The following is a 17,559-nucleotide window of genomic DNA, read 5'->3' as shown; positions in this document are numbered from 1 at the left end:
TTTCAGGCATCTAGATGAAGGGAACCACATTCAACTGGAGGACCTGGTTTCAAGAGATCCATGTCATTCAACTGATGTTACTTTGAACATGAAATGGATTTCTACCTGTCCCAGGTTTGCTGCAGTCATCGAGAGCTATTTGCTGGGTCATGAGGAAGTGCTACTGTAGATTTAGTTAAAAGAGGTTTCCTGGACCCCTCTATATTGTTTCATATACAACATACTGTTAAGTCATCCATCATCAGTCATCATGAATTTGATTGAACCCAATTGACCTTGTAACGAAGCAATAAAACATCAGCTGCAGTGTATTACAGAGTGTCCATGTAAAAGTAAAGGTCCTGAACTCCAGCAACTGTAAATCTACAGAAGAGTGCGCTGGTCTACTGTTTCTGGAAAATAATTTTATAGTAACACATGAAAGAACCTCAGATTAAAAGCTGCCCCCAATAGAATAACGCAGCCGCCGGGCAACATTTCAAGACATTTTTGTTTTTATAGCTGCTTTGGGCAGAGCCGTGCATAGAGTGGAGACTTATTATAGAATAATTATACAATGTCGTCTTGGTACACATGGCAGGGAATGCATCAGTTGTAATCATATGCTTCCAGCTACAAAGAGAGCAGCTCCGATGTCAAACCTTGCTGAAAATTGTAGACTGTACCAGAGGCAAGAATCTATAAGGAGCCGTTGAACTTCAGTCAGGACGTTCTGTCGGCTGTCCGAGAACCAAAAACTGAAGACTTGAGTTTTGGTTTCTGGGCGTTCAGGCTCAGTTGTCTGCCAGCGCAGCAGGGCTTGTCAAATTAAAGCAAACATTTTGGGCCACAGTCCCACTGTCCCAGGCTGCAACATGAACAAGGGGTTCTGACATTGTCTGCCAAACAACTGACAAACAAAGCCAACCGACTACCAGGGAGCACAGCCAGGCTGCTCTCTGAAGGGTTGTTCTGTTCCTGAACACGCACAAGGCCATCAAATGCAGACAATGCACACATTCTGACAACAAAATTAGTCACAGAGTTCATTCAATCCAACTTCATAATTTAAAGAGGGACCTTTTCTGCTCATATTTTCTATCCAAAGTCTGAATCAACCTTGTCAATCTATTGATACTGTATGTTTGTCTTGGTTGCAGCATTTTAGCTCCAACATGTCAATCATTTCTTCACCCAACTGAAATATACAAAAAATCTTTTTGAGGATTGCCATGAAATTATGTGCTAACATTTTTATTCCCCAGGGGGAAGAAGCATAATGGCTTTGGTGATTCTCCTACTTTTCCTGTTGAACCACTAACAGGACAAACTGGTGAATTATCTTAGCATAGATGTATACATGTATATCTTCTTCAACTCAGGGGGATCAGTTATCTACCGAACTTGAAGTTATTGTCAGTTCAAATTTCTTGTCAGGTAGAATAATGATTTCCAAAGGAAACGAGAAACACCATCACCGCAGCAGATGTCACTCAGGAGCAGGAGCTGCACAGTGGCCAATAGAAATCTGTGGTTTTAAATGTCTATATGGATTTGTTTAAATAGGCATGTTCTCAGCTAAATAGTGTGGCCCTAAATCAGACCAGTAATCCTACACAGCCTGAAATACGAATCAAACACACAAACAGCATTTGGCCTTTTTTAAAAAGGAAGTCCAGGCATGTAGCCACTTATCTGCATTCTATATCTAATCCCTATTACAGTAAACATGAATCAAGTAGTTTTTTGATCAGCTACAACTGTACAATGCTGTGTTACGTCTGCAGTTCAACACATTGAATGTCAGCTGAGCCTGTGGTTCTAATTTCAGTCTCATGACTAAAGACGTAAACACTTCAACCATTTTTCCGAAATCAGTTTGGGACAATGGCCGCCCTCGCACTGTTAAATCCGTCTTTCATCGGTACACATGGAAATCCAAATCAAGGGCTCCACTCTATAGCTTCCACCTGTGCTTCCATTCTTTGTTCCAGTTTAACCATTAATTATTTTCAGGCCTTGGGAGCCCTGCTGACCAAAAAGGAAAAAAAAAAATGTATGTGCTCCATGAGGAAACTCCTAGAGTCTGGAAAACATTTCCCTTTGACCACTAAAGCTTTTATTTCAGCGATCGGCCCATGTAGGGGCTATTCAGGCTCTGATGTCACATGCTGAGGCTTTCAGGGACCTCCCAAAATGACAACTTCACTCCACCACTTAATTTGCATTTATCAGCAGTGGAGGTGAGAAAAGTAAAAGTACAAACGTTGGACATAAATGAGCTCAAGTAAATGTAAAGATGCAATTTTAACTTTTCTACTCAAGTCAAAGTACACACTTGCTTTTAGGTGTACTTTAAGTAGTGAAAGTAAAAGTATTTGCTGTGTATATAGCCTGTTCCCTAATCTACAATATATTCTGTTTAATGCAAGAAGTTTTGTTTTGGATGATGCTACTGAAAACTTTTGCATTGTCATATTTATTAATACCTGAATCTCATTGGTCGCCTCTTCCAAACCCATACTGTACTACTGCTGCAGGAGGCGGAGTCTAATGTTACCTGCCAAATCTGATTGGATAAATGCACCTAAACAATATGAACATGGAAAGTAACTTACAACACAAGTTACTTATATGTGTTGCAGAGTAAACTTATAAACCTGAGATAAATCTACATAAGTAAACACATCTGTAACGATATTCACTAATCAAGGTTTTGGAATCTTCAGGAGTTTTACAACACAACTGGACTTATTTGTGTTTCTAAAGGAACTACTCAACATAGGTACAGACCCGTAAAGGTTCAAGACCTGAACCTTGAGTCAGTAAGAAATAAAGACGCCTTTTGGATGAGATGTGAAACGTCTTCTGTAAAAAAAAAAGCAAGTAAATACAAGTAAAGATGCATGAACAAATGTACAGAAATGAAGTAAATGTAGTTTCCATCTCCTGTCGGATCTGATCTGAGCTTATTTCTTTATGGTTAAAATTGAGATGTTTGCAATTCCCTCCATGTATTGATCTCTGTTCCTCTGGATATCACTTGTTGGCTTGATGGAGTTCTTCTAAGGGTTGTCTCTAGTATCTGTCTGGGATACTGGGTCCTGTAATTAGGTTTCCCCGGGATGGAGTGATGCTGCTCCTGATGCTGCTCTCAGACTCCCGTGCAAAACATCAGGGGAGGGAGGGGGGGCGGGTCCCCGAGGCAACTTTCCCGACCGGTGATTTGATGAGAGGAGGATTTTCCAGTGTGAGCATCTTCCACTGGGTTTCGTGCTCGCGTTGTCCAGCCTCCTCCTGACGGTGCGCAACGCTCAGGCAGCTGGAGTGGCTTGTGCGCTTTTTTTTCCAGGAGAGCCCTTCACCATCAGTGAGAGAGCAGGGCTGAGGGGGAGCGGATCTGAAGGGCCCGGGCGGTATTCCCTCACACATGGAGCTGTAGAGTAGCCTGACACTTTTCTTTTTCTTTGTGGACTGTGGAAAAGGGGACAGCGTTTTCTCATCCCATTTCCAAGTCGCCCGGTTCCCAGCACAGCCGCGGGCTGCTCACCATGGAGATGCAGAGATGGACCACCAGGTGGAAAACGAAACGGTTCTTATTGGATTCAACGCTGACCGCTTTGGTTACATTAATTTTACTTCTACAAGCGGCCGAAGTCAGAGCAGGTAAGAAGAAGCGGCGCATCTCCGACACTTGGGCAGATCCAGTTCATCCAGGAGCGCACAGCCTGGCGCACAGCCCGGAGGTGTTAGTGGAATCAAACCAACCTTCACTCACTTTAAACACCTTCCCAAATGGTTTAAAGCCCTATTCACCACATCCAATACAACTGTTTAATACCAAAGCAATTGCAACGATTGGTTTGTTAAAGTTTAACAGGGATTGGCACCAAATTGAGCCCAAATCACGTGACTACACCCACATCCAAGTCTGCGAGTACATTTTAAAAGCCTTTTGAACTTTTAAAATGTGTGTCAATGTGTCACAATTAATCTGGAATTGATTGAGCTTTTTACGATTTATTTTTTAGTCCACGCAGCCCAAGCAGATGTGATGTGTCTCCTAAATTCCTCAGGGTGTCTAAGTAGGTGAAGTCTGTCTTCCAGGTGTGGTCAGCTACTGGAGGACTGGAAAAAAGTCTGCGTCTTAGTGATGAGTGAGCGATGAGGGATCTCACATGTGGTCAGAAATGCTTGTGTAGTTTCAGAAGCTGAAATTGTGTATTTTCATTCCACTCCATCACTTTGCAGGAGGTTAATATTGGAAACTATTCAGATTTCACAGCAAGGAGCTCACACATTTTTTCCAAAACAACACTGAGCACCAAATGTGGTTTCTTACTTCTGTCTGACAAGCTTGTGGTTTGTCTGGATGATATCAGCAGCACATTGTAGCTGGAAAAACAAAAAGAATAAGGGTTGTGTGGTTAATTTCACTGGGCACCGTATCATGGAAGAAGTCTGCGAGTGAAATTCATATTTTGGCCTGAGGGATCTCCATCTTTCCACATTATCTGGGCTCCCACTGGGTCCAAGAAGGGGCGTCGATGGAAAAAGGAAAAAAAAATCTGAAGTATTTTCTCCGATTTAAAAGACATATGTGGGTCACATTAACCTCTTCTCTTATATTTCCTTTGTCTGTGAAGTCATTGACGCGTCCACCCAGGATAATGTGACTTTATCCAGATAATCCAGTGTGAGTCAAAGTTGCGCAACATCACAACTGTTTGGATTTTTTATTTTATTAGAGCCCCAATAGTGACAGAAATTAATTTTTTAAACAAAATTTTAACCAGAGTGTGTCATATAATAGTTGGTCATCCCTCTCTGAGGCCCCACCCCACTTTCACCAACCTCACCTACTGATTTTTGACCCCGGTGACACTAATAGAAACCACTCATTGGCCTGCAGATTGCTCCGAGCTCCCCAAAGATGAAAAGATCATTAAAGCAAATACCACAGTGGCATGGCCTCCCCATTGCCCATCTCTCCTCACTATGACTGATATTTTAAACTGACCATAATTGCATGATGGGCTAGCAAACATTTACAGGCCTTCCAGTGCACTTTAATTGCTGCCTATGCTGCCAACTCTCAGTAGATGGCAGTGACACAAAAAAAAGAGAGGGACCCTCGAGAGGTCCCGAGATGCTGCTGCTGCTGCCGCGGCGACCACAGAGACATAAAGCCAAGAGTGTCACAGATTTAAACGTGAATCACGAGTTTAAACCTAAACATCAAACTGTGTGTCTCTGGTGAGTTATGAGACGGGAGGGATTCAGCTGAAAATGGTAATTTAAATGTGCGAGGCTGAAATTGCTTTAATTACTTTAACAGAGGTTTTTTCTCGTGCGGCTACGTGTTTCAGCGCCTCTGGGGTGAATCGCTCTCCTTTGTCATCTTAGAAGCTTGTTAACACGGCAGATAGTAGATCACTCAAGTCCCCGACAGCAGCCAGGGAGATGTGTCATTAAAAAATCAGAGAGACTGACAAATTACCCCCTCAGACACGACCGTGACTGAGAGTCGCGTCTGCACCTACAGCACGAGAGCGCCGCCTTCTCTCTCTCTTGTGGTTTTCATCCCTTATGATTAGAATATGGTTTATAATGGTTTTGGAGGGTGGAGGGATGGGAGTTTGTTCCTTTTATTGTCAGGATGTGTACTGTGCTGGCTCGAACTCCTGCGAGACTGAGAAGCTTTTTAAAGAGCGCTGCCTACTCATTTGAGGTCTTTAATGGTTTTGGGATATTGCCTGTTTTTCAGGGCTTCTGTGAAGAGATGGCAGAGGAAGGAGAAGGGGTTGAAGAGATGGGGTGCGGGTGGGCAGGTGTGTGTGTGTGTGAGTGTGTTGGGGGAAGGGGAGGGGGGAGGGGGGTCGGTCCAGGCCAATTCAGCACATCTGGAATATATGAGGCCTTGAGGTATGCAGTAATGCAGAAAGACATTCTGAAACTCACAAAGAGACCTTCATCCAAGCTTTCTTTCTTTTTCTCTCTCTCTTTCCCTTTCAAGAACCAGTAGCTCTGTACCTCGGGACAATATTCAGAAGAGCCACGGACTATTTTTCTTTTTATGAGACATTTGGTGTGAGGTTTTAAAACTTGGCGTTTGCCTTTGGTTCTGTCTGTGCGCCAGTCAACAGTCAGTCGGCCTGTCTTCAGGACAAAGTGAACCCTGCGTCTGTTAAAAATCCACTAAAACCACTTTTGTTTTAAAAACTTAACTTCTCCCAAAGTTACTATTGGACTGAATTTAATAGAAATCAAAAGATGTCCCAGCTTGATGCTGGACTGTGGCATCGGGTGATGTTGGACTCGCCCCAGAACAAACGACTCGAGTCCTTTCCCGTCACTTAAAGAGCAGATTTGCACAACTTCCAAAAACTATAGAGGCACAAAAAAAAAAAAAAGACTCCAAAAAACAAACCCTGAGCATGTGCTGAAATCAAGCGAGTTGGATTCACCGCTGAAGCTGTTATTCTTCTGGACACAGGAGAGGTAGCTACAGGGATGGGGCCTTCTCGGTTTAGTCTCATGTATGTTTAGTTAGGAGGGGGGGGTATGGGGAGTGGTGCCAGAGCTATAATGGGTTCAGCATGTGGGCTTGTAGCTCCACCCATCAGATTCCCCCACTCCCCTTTCTCACTTTAAGAGAACAGGAACCGCACAATCAGCATTTCAGGACTTCATGTGACTTAGAAAAAAAACACAAAGACACAAACAAACATATACTTTTACCATCAATCTCTTTTCTTTCACTTGAGAGTGATGTGGAAATGTTTAGAGAAGAGAGAACTTCAGGAAAGTGAGATGAATGTATGGACTTAGCTGTCTGGGGTCTACTTTTTACGTGGAGATGAGGAACATATGGTCCTACCATTGATGGGAAAACATTTTATAGCACCATTACTTTACATAAAATTCTTGTGAACGCTTTTCTCAGCACCAGTAGATGCAGTCCTGCTTCGTCTATTATCTCCTGACCAACTGTTCTTCCTGGTTCACGCCGTTTAATGGAGTATTATAATGCTGAGGACGTTTCCTGCGTCGTGGACTTCAAGTAAAGCTTCAGTCTGATCCCTGCGAATCATTTTCCCACAAAGGTTTCCTGCCGGTATCAAGCACATGAATCCAGTTTTATATTTTTTTATTTCAGAGGGAGATTTCCCATTAAGCCTGTTATCTGCCTTATCATCCTATTGGTATTTTAAGCAGTGGCTGTTTATCATAGCTGAGCCTTTGAAGAGGACACATCCTGCCTCTTGACTCACTGAGAAAAAAATCAAATCTGTAATGTAATGTCTGGACCATAGAGGTCTGGACACAGCTGAGCTGGTCACTGCGGTGTGTGTCTGTGTGTGTAACAGTTTAACAAGTAGCTATCGGGTAACATTGTTAGTCACTTTGTTTTATACGTTGGACCTCTGCACCTCTGTTTGATTTTAATGTCCTCTCTTAAAAGAAGCCTCTGGCCAGTTTGTAGATGAGCATTTTCATCACGTCAATACTTCCTACTGAAGAGAACAGAGCTGTTATTACATGTGGTGAATGTCATGGAATTACAAGGGAGCAGGCACTATAGAACGTTTACATATACTTTACCTCAGTTGGTGGATATTTTAAACCCAAAGCAACTTACAACACGGAACCTTCACCACAGGTTAGATCCTTTACAATTATGTGTTTGACCAGAGACGCCTCAACATGAGTCGTGTGACTGTGTCACTTTTAAAAGACAAACTCTTTCCACACAAAGTCTAAGAAATGATATGAAGCATTGCTCACTGATTTGGTTCCCTTCGTCATTTGGTCTGACAATGCTGTCTCACTTCAAATGGAAACTTTTGGTCTCCGTATATTTTCTCTATTCTCGTTTTTGAATAATAGGTTTGAGGTTTTACACTCACATAGATCACATTACTGTAAATAGTCATTGGCTGATGTGTTTTTTCTGGGCTTGAAACACTTTTTAACTCTCAAGTATTGTTGTCAGAGTCCAAATTCTATAGCATTGGCAGCTCATTGGCTGTTTTCATGCAGTCAGATTGTGTTGCAATTCTTTATGCATGTGTGCATTGTGTAATTAATGGATTAGTTCAGTGGGGTGATAATTTAAGAGCCACACTGTCCCAGTCACAGACCAAAAGACAGAATGACAGCCTACAGTTTCTAATACGTACATTTACTATTCTCCCCACCACCACGCCCGCAGTGACCTTGAATCAAAGGCTCTTATTGCATATGTTTAAGCCCATGCAGCCTCAGGCAGATGTGCATTAAATCACAAATGACGCTGTGCTATACGTCAATAACCCTGCCTTAAAACGCACCCTGCTGGACTTCTTAAATTCTACATAATCACACTCTAACTGATGATGTGCCTCGGGGAAGTGGGGATTTGAATTTAAGAGCAAAAAACATTTACACAAGGGGGTTCGGAGAAAGATGCTGAGAGGAAAAACGTAAAAGCTTAAGACAATTTGCAGGAGAGAGATGAAGTGAGAAACCGTGTTTACGGCTGCAAATCTCAGTAGCTCCAGGTCCATTGAAGGAAAAGAGTGGAGAAGTACTAAGAAGCTTGTAAAAAGCCAGTGATCAGCAGCAATGGGGTTTTATCATCCCATAGATGCGGTGGGAGTAACAATGGAGGTGAGGAGGGGGGAGGAAGGGGGGGCAATTATGCAGTCTGAATGGTTCCTAACATTTTTACTGCTCCTCTGCCAAGGTAGCTCATAAACAAACCTCTGGTTGAGCTGACAGATTTGGCCGACAGTGCCCGAACAGGCAACGTGTGTAATGGATGTGAGTGTTGATTTATCATCAACATGCCAGGTCCTATTAGACTTTTCTCTCAACAGCTGGAATTAGTGTAAAAAATTACAAGCAGCATTTACAACATACACACGCGTCACACGTTGTTATGTAAAAGCCTTTTCTCAAATAATCTCATACATTCCCGTGCAAACTTGTATTTCAGAAAAAACTTAAAATTCAAATAGTATCAGAATGTACTTTGAGATATTTGTTGGTTAGTTTCCAAATTATACCACTGCACTTGAATGCGACCTCATACTTCAAAGCTCAAACAAAGCTGCTATTTAAAAAAATATCAAAAATGCAATGCCCCAAAAAAACTCTCTCTTCGTGGTAACAAAAGCTTTTTGAGTTGCACCGCCCAAATACAGTTTGTGCTTGGAAAACATTTGACTCAGCACTCAGCAGCTTGTTTGGACAAAGTTCCCAAACACCTCATTACTGTGTACTTGTATGATTGAGTATTTTAATCAATTCTTTGCTCCGCCCCCACAGCTGAGCCCGTGGACGTTCTGAAGGTGCTTGACTTCCACAGCTCTCCTGATGGAGTTCGTAAAACAACAGGCTTCTGCACGGCCCGCAGAGGATCCCAACCCGACGTGGCTTACCGAGTGAGCAAACAGGCGCAGATCAGCGCTCCGACCAGGCAGCTCTTCCCAGGTAACTCCTCACTTCACTCAACTCACTCAGTTCTCCAGCGTTTACACTGAACCGGAAACCAGGAAGCTCCGGACAGTAAAGGGAGGAGCTCACAAAGCATTTACCAGCTCATCTGAGTCTTTTATGCTTTACACTAAATATCGAATATAGATACTGAAGTTCTAACGTCATTGAATGCTGAATTTTCTTCCTTACTGCTGTTCAGGAGATACTTAACCTTCTATTTTATTGGCTCTTACTTAATTGAAGTGCGGAACTTCAAATAAACACTTTTTATCAGACATCTGAAGTGTATTAGACATTCTCACAATAGCTTAATTATCATTTACTTATTTGGATAAAACATAAAGCTACCAACAATATAATTATTGAAGGTATTTGTTGGAAATCCTACAATGACACTAAATTAAAATTCAAAAGATCACAGAAGTTATTAGTAATTCATCTTGAGAGGAACATTAATGACTGTATGAAACCTCATGGTGAACCCCTGACCGTCCCTACATCCACCACGTGCATCCTTACAAATGTTATGCCTGCTCAAAAAATAATAATTGTTTGTATGAAAGTGTAACTGATGTTTTCGTTTGACCATCCTGTTCCATTTATCGACAAACCAAAAACATCTTAAAGACACATTATATCTATTCCACCATGATGCAATCAATAACTTTTAATGAAGCCCCTTGCTCCGAGCACCTGCGTTTTCCAGAATGCGGTGCAGACGCTCAGCAGTTCTTTTCCAGGGGACGCCCATGTGTGCGTTTCACTCGGCTCCAAAAGCCCAGAGGGCATGAGAGTCACGCAGCACATGCGGCGTATGAAATGTCATGTAAACATATGACTCAAGGAGAGTAACACCGGATTTTTGTTACTTGATATTTTTTGAGGGGGAAACCCACAATTTATTACAGCAAATCAAAGAGAGGAGAATGTCCTTTGATTCTTCGCGGAGTGATCTTGTCAATAAAAAGTCTGTCCTCACGTTTGATTGCTGGCAGCCTTTGGTATGGCGTCTTTCGGTGGAGGAATTAAATCTAGCAGAGGTTTTTAAATTGAACGCACATTGCTTGACTCAAGGTGATGAGAGTAATGGCATATACATTTTTTAGAAAAGAGTCCACTCTGCTTGACTGCTTACCCATTAGATTAGCTACCTCCTTACGCTCTGGTTTTATTCGTTGCTTCCCATCATCTCGTCCAGTGTGAACGTCTCTGGCTGAAGAAAACCAGTGAACCTCTCACAGATGTACATTTGCCAGTTTACTGCTTTTCCATGTGTCTGCATCCAGCTCAGTTACGAAACACGCTGTATTTAAACATGAACACCATCCATAATACTATATAACAATAACATTCACATCCCCAGGAGACCTTTTTGTTTTTTTATTACCCGGTTGAAATGTAGAAAGAGACCCCCGTTGATAACTTGCTCAACACTGACTTGGCAAGAAAGTGGATGTATATAAAACCAAGTGCTGTTAAATGCGTTTCCCCAGTCTGCGCAGGATGTGTTTGTCTTTTTGAATTTGGCTGGATTGTAAACAATAAAAAGAAAATGCTAAATAGTTTTAAGGAATGAAAACAAGGGTCTCTGTGCTTTTCGGCTGAGACTGGCAGCACACCTTAGACGTTCAGTTAAGTTAATTTGAGGAATATAATTATGCTTGAGAGGCATCGGAGGTGTCACGTGTCAAAATGTCCTCAGAATTATCTGACTTTCATTTTATCGGGATTAAAATTTGACATTTGTTCGACAGTATTTGTAAAATTAAAGCAGCAACATCACCAGTGTTGATTCCCTTTCAGTGAACGCCTTGGTCTCTCCCAGCTTCCTTTATATCCACTGCTCCAGGTCAAGTCTAGACGTTTGGGCTTAATGTGAGGAGAGAAAGTCAGAGGGTTAATAAACTTTAACATTTTTCACTTTAGTCCTTACGATATAATCGCCCTTGTAATGACATCAGTAGAAGATTGATGTGGAGGAAAGCCCAGATGGTAAAATGGAGTCTGCATGAACATACAGTCCCTTACGTTAGAGTTGGCGCCAACATTAAATAGAGATTCTGAAAAACACAGACCTCCACTTTCAAGGATGCATTGCCTCTTTATCTGTGTAGTTCAAGGACACAAAGGGGTAGAAATATGTTTTTAGTTTGACATTAAGGGAAAGTTGCTAATTCATCTTCTAGCTGAGAGTTAGCTGTAAAGAGCAATACCACTAGCGCATCTTTGTGCTAAATATGAAGCTACCACCATCCGCAGGTTAGCGTATCCTAACACAAAGCCTGGACACAGGGGTAAATAACCTGCAGGTCTCTCTCCAAACAACAAAAAAATCGGGATTGCTAGACTACGCTCAGATGCTTTAGAGTGATATCTATTTTTCTCATCCAACTCTCAAAGAATATGTGTTTTCGTTCATTTCCTCAACTTAAAGAAGGATGTCGGCCAATTATCTGCAACATCCTGACCCAATGTCCCCACAAGGGCTGTTTAATTGAGTGTAATTAGAAATACTGTGGTCATACTGGGACGTTCCCATGTGTGTAATTGTGTGAATCAGATGCTGAGCAACGCTGTAAAACCTCTGGCAAAAATGTGCACTAACCCAAACATTTTTAACTGCATATGCGTTGGTCTTTGCCAACATACCAACCTATATTCCTGCTGCTTGTTCCTCTATCAGGGGGAGTTTTCCCAGAAGATTTCTCCATCCTGTTTACCATCAAACCAAAGGCTGGCCTCCAGTCCTTCCTGCTGTCCGTGTACAACAAGCAAGGCATCCAGCAGCTCGGCGTGGAGGTGGGCCGTGCCCCTGTCTTCCTGTACGAGGACCAGAATGGCAAGCCCGCCCCGGAGGAGTACCCCCTCTTCCGCTCCGTCAACCTCGCCGACGGAAAGTAAGTGACGGGTTCTCAAGAGAGAGGGGGGTGGGTTTTTATAACCAGATGAATCAAGGTTGTTAAGAGAGGAATTTAAAATCTGGAGTTTGATGTGAAGCTTGCTTAATTGGCGCAAAAACAAAGAAGCCCGGTTTTGAGGCTCATCTTGAGCAGTTTATGAAGATTTATAGGTCGTGTTGTACGCTAAACCAAACCAATCTGTCTAACGTATTTTCTCAAGCTCTCAAAAACTGCTCAGGCCTGGTACACGGAGGATTTATTGTCATCATATTTGTTCAGTCATTAATACCACACGGAACAAATCAGGCGTTAATAGCATTGTAAATAAATTGCTGAGTGGCATTAGCAGTTGTATACAAAGTAATGGGCAGGATCTTCACAAATCGACATCCAAACGTGCTCAAACAAATATCTGTTAGAAGCTGCCATCGATCATTTGCACATATGCTCACAGAAATTCGTTGAAATGATCCCATATGTGGTTGTCTGTCTGAATTATAGGGGGTGAAAAAAAACGTTCTAAATCCGCAGGACAATCATTACATTCATTTACAATTTTCCAAAATCTGTAGCTTTCAGTAGTGGGCAGTTGAGAAATTTTGACGCAGTTGAAATGTGCTTCAGATTTCCAAAGAGCTGTCCCCACACAACCAATACCCAAACCAGAGATTTGTCAAATAGCATTAGTCTCTCTGCAGCACTGTATCATTTAGTGTAAGTAAATTTCCTTACATACTCAAACACGTGGAACCTTTGAGTATTTAAATAAATAGTCAGACATTTTTTGGACAATACACTTACTTGCTTTTGTGCCAAGAGTTATATAACCAGCAGCCGGTTAAAGACTGGCCATGAAGAGAAGGAGAACCAATGAGCAGGAGGAAACGACTAGCATGACTCTGTATGAAGGAGAAAAGGCGATATGTCCTCCTTAACCACATCAGACCAAAACAATCAAATCCTCTCTGTGATGGCCCCTGTGCCGGAGCTTAACAACACCAAAGGATCAGTGTAAAAATGTATTGTTTATAAAAACTATACGATTTTGCGTTAATAGGTTAGCTTTAGCTCTTTTGGTTAGGCTAATCAGATGTTGGATTCAGCTTTCGCGACTTTTATCATATCATCAAAATGACAATGACTGAGGCTTTTTTCTTGAGAGAATAGAAAGTGTGAGAGCATTTGTCCTAAGTGTTGTTCCCGCGCTGCACAGATGGCATCGTGTCGCTATCAGCGTGGAGAAGAAGAGCGTCACCATCATTGTGGACTGTAAGAAGAAGGTGACCAGGCCTCTCGGCAGAAGTGACCAGGCCGTCATCAACACAGAGGGCATTACTGTCTTCGGCACCAGAATCCTGGATGAGGAGGTCTTTGAGGTAAGGCAGACTTATTTCACCCCTGGATCAAGCTACCTGCACTGTGACGGTTATGGTTGGACTTGGTTTAGAAGGAAGGTTTTGGGGAAATCTCTGTATTTGCTTTTCTTGTGGAGAATTAGACGAGAGGATGGATACCACTGTCTTGGTTATGCATTAATTTCAGATATGGGACAAGGAGACTTTGAACTTCCTGGCAATACAGCTTATTTTCCAAACTCTTGCATAGTTGCTGTTGTGCTTATTTCATCCGTTTTTGCACATATTCTGGGGAAGATAAAGTACTTTTCACCCCTGACACTGAAATCTGTGAGAGTAGATGGCTTCAAGATTTTCTCCGTCTTTTACACAGGAGTGTCTTTCACAAATTTAATGCAGACTTTCACCACTAGATTGAAGTGATTATGTTTTGGCAGAGTTTTGAAGGCTCACAGAGACGCAGGCGACTTCTCTGGTCTGGTTGAGTGCGGATATAATTGAAAGCATACTGGGAATACGACTTTCAATGAATCTTATTGACTAATGTGAAAAAAAGGAACAATTTTACTGTCTAATACTTTAAATCCACATGTTTTAAGGCTGCAATTTATTTGTCTTTCATTAGCGTGCGCATACAGTAAATATGGAGTTTTATTGGCCAGAACAAAAATATTGGCTTTGTGTACTTGGTAAGAGCCTTGGGCAATGTCTGTGGAAAGGCTTCTTGCACATTGTGCCGTCCAAAGTGCTTTTTATTTCTTTTTTCCTCTTTGCACTGGTTTGACTTAATAAAACAATGACTGTAGACTGTGATACTATTTGTGAGAGAGATAAGGGTTTTCTTTATATTTCCCTGAATAACTGAAGTAAGAATAGGATTTCACTATTCTGAGATGGAGATTATGAAACGGTGGCCCTAGTTTGCCAGGTTTAGCACAGGTAGGTTTGAGCTGAGTGGAAATTGTGAGCTGAACGCTAGCTCCGAAGACACAAGCCTGTCTTTGAAGTCTGCGTGTGGAATGCAAATTGTTTGCCTCCAGGTTAGAGATGACTTTCCAGAGGAGCCACTTGAAAGCAGGGGGCCGCTCTTCCTCACCGACCGTCTGAGTGGGATCTGCTTTTCGTTTAGGAGATCACATCGCTTCATGTTGCGGTTCAGCATATAGACAAGAAGACAAGAGTCAATGTGATGACGTCGCGTTTTGAAATTTGCTCCTACCGAAGCTCAAGTAGTGCAACACTAACAGATAAAGTCTGTGAGAGTGAAAGCCAGAGTGATTAGAGTGGAGATTGTAATTAGTGTAAATGAGTTAAGTGGATAAAAGTCGCCCAACACATTCCCTTCAATTTGAGACAAGTAATTTGTTCTTTTTGTGGACACGTATTACACTAAATGGTGTTGAATTACAGAGTCATTTGTTTTGTTCTCCTCTTAAAAAAACGGAGAGAGAAGAAACTGGTTCCTTTTGGCTCCAGGAGTTGAGGCTTTGTGCACGTTGCAAGGTGGTTTTAATCAGTGTATCACACCACAGCAATGCTGTCTTGACCCAGCAAGAAAGGCTTATCTCAAACACTAATTATTTCCACTTCAAGTTTAATATTCTTGGATTTGCTGATTTCAAACTGGCTTCTTCAAGGCCAACTGTGGACGGGGAAACAATCTGACTGGCTTGAGTGAATTTAGGTAATTATTGAATATTCGTGTACATAAAAACCAGTTTGTAAAATAGATGTTATCCATGTGTTTGGTTTGGAGTCTTCTCAGGGGATTTCTACTTTGGCGTTCGTTCTGAAGCTGTTGCAGGTGCACTGCAATCAATATGTCTCGGTGGCTATGAAAACTTCTGGGCCATTGCCCACCTAATTGTCTTATCAGATAAACATCTTGTCAAAATCTGCTATTAGGTTTTTGAGAGTAGTTCCTCCAAGGTACAAGGTTTGGAATGTATATATTTAAAAGTTTGACTATAAATCTCAGGATTGTGCACTATAGGTTCAGATAATGGACAACAAGACACCTTTACAAGTACTGGACAGAATAAAGGAACAGTTTGACATCCTAGGAAATACATTTAAATGCTTTCTTCTTGAGAGTTGGATCAGGACATCGATGCCACTTTGTGTTAAATATGGAGCTGCAGCCTGGAGCTGATTGACTTATAAAACATTTAAATATATAAACAGGAAGCAAGTGGGAAACAACTGCCCCTGGACCTGCAGGAACAGTTTATTATCTGACCTGGTTTACACATCCACCCTGCACGTCTGCACTCTAAAACTTTCAGAAGTCACGTTGTCTATCTGCCAAGTTTCCAGAAGTGTTTTCAGGTGCAGGTTTGTAAGTGTCCCTGCATATTTCAACAGTCTCTTTAGGATTCAGCATGCACAGTAATAGTCATCAGATGATAGATTCCAAGGATTTTGTTGATTCCCGACCGTTGTCTGGTTAAAATCTCACTTTTGCCATTACGTTGGTGCAGGTTATTAGATTATTGTGAAATCAGGTTATTCAAGATACCCAGAGGACAAACACGTATGTTCTTGTTGTCCTCTGGACATGATGTTCGGGATCCTGGTTGAGTCACTGGAAGAGGCCAAAGTCTTTTCCAGATTTTCACTCTTGGCCACAACAAAATCTTGCCGAACTTCTTTCATATCCAAACTTGACTTTAAACTGTTTTAACTTTGTTAAGTTAAACTAGGACATTCATTGCAGGTTGCCTTCCACTGATTTACAATGATGATCATCTTTCTGGGACCTTACAGATAAAGTTAGCTTTGCAAACAGCCTCATAAATTGAGCATCCCCTTGGTTTAATTACTGAAGATGGTTGTGCCTTTTCACCATTCACACTGCCTTGAGCACATGGCTACCTTACTGCAGTAGATTGCATAAGCAGGTGTCAAAGCTTGGAAGCACACGAGTGAAGTCTAGGGGAAAGAATGAACAGTGTGTGCTGAGTCTTGGCTCAGATTGCACAGCTGTTTAAAAGATATGCTCACTGACCAGGCCTCCAAATGCCTTTTCCCCCTTTCCTTGCTTTTCTTCCTTGTAATAAAAGCCACAAGATATTTGAAGTAAAATCATCCCCTCGTCTCATTTTTATGCAAATTCATTTTCAAGCCTGAGTGGGATTCTTTATTTGCTCCATATGTCAACATGTGGGTGCCATAATGTACACTACATGCATGCATGCATAAAAGTTCAGGTATGTGTCTGTCTGTGTGACAGACATGGGAGAAATGGGCCAAGCCGGTTTGTTTATACGACTGTCATTACTCCACGGTGGAGCGTTCCAAACTGCCGTCCCTCCTGCAGGACGAGTCGCTGGCAGACGGATCTAACACGGCTCTGATGGGCTCTCAGCCTCAGAGTGAATCATTGTTATGGTTGGGTTGGCAAGAAGAGAACTGCTCTGACTGTTTCTCATCAGTACTGTCACTAAATGTTTTCTGCTGGTGTAATTGTAATATAGTCATTATTTGAGTGTGTGTCAGGACGAGCATATGTGATGCTTTGCAATGCTTTACCTGTACCTGACCTCCTTGTGTCCCATGTGCTGTGACCCACTAAATGGTATCAGCTCAGCCTGGAAGTAATGGACCCAAGGTGCTTCTTAAAAACTTTTGCGATTGGAAAAGAGCAAAGTGAGGAAAAGAGCAGATGGAGAGAGAGAGAGAAGTAAAGAAAGGGCGGTTAGACAAACAAGCAGATGGTTCAAACAGTTCAACAGTTTTGTGAGCTACTGGCAAGCAAAATGTTTTAATATTTGAAGGGTGCAAGACTTTTGTATGCCCTTGTTCTTGAGGAGAAACCTTATCCCTGCACTGACCACAAAGGC

At 42.0% G+C, this 17,559-nt stretch overlaps 1 protein-coding gene across 1 annotated transcript in view; it reads left to right on the top strand.

Annotated features, from left to right (window-relative positions):
* The first annotated feature begins 3,530 nt into the window (after positions 1-3,530).
* The window catches only part of LOC133018611 (collagen alpha-1(XI) chain-like), a 74,553-nt gene continuing 60,524 nt past the window's right edge, over positions 3,531-17,559 (top strand). The window contains exons 1-4 of the mRNA XM_061085017.1: positions 3,531-3,645; positions 9,292-9,456; positions 12,146-12,359; positions 13,576-13,738. Coding sequence (XP_060941000.1) covers positions 3,531-3,645; positions 9,292-9,456; positions 12,146-12,359; positions 13,576-13,738 — 657 coding nt within the window. The remainder of the gene's footprint in view (positions 3,646-9,291; positions 9,457-12,145; positions 12,360-13,575; positions 13,739-17,559) is intronic.

This window comes from Limanda limanda, chromosome 13 (assembly GCF_963576545.1).
Source record: "Limanda limanda chromosome 13, fLimLim1.1, whole genome shotgun sequence".
Classification (NCBI taxonomy): domain Eukaryota; kingdom Metazoa; phylum Chordata; class Actinopteri; order Pleuronectiformes; family Pleuronectidae; genus Limanda; species Limanda limanda.
The sequence above is the reverse complement of the archived record's forward strand: the minus strand, read 5'-3'. Positions and strand labels throughout refer to the sequence as shown.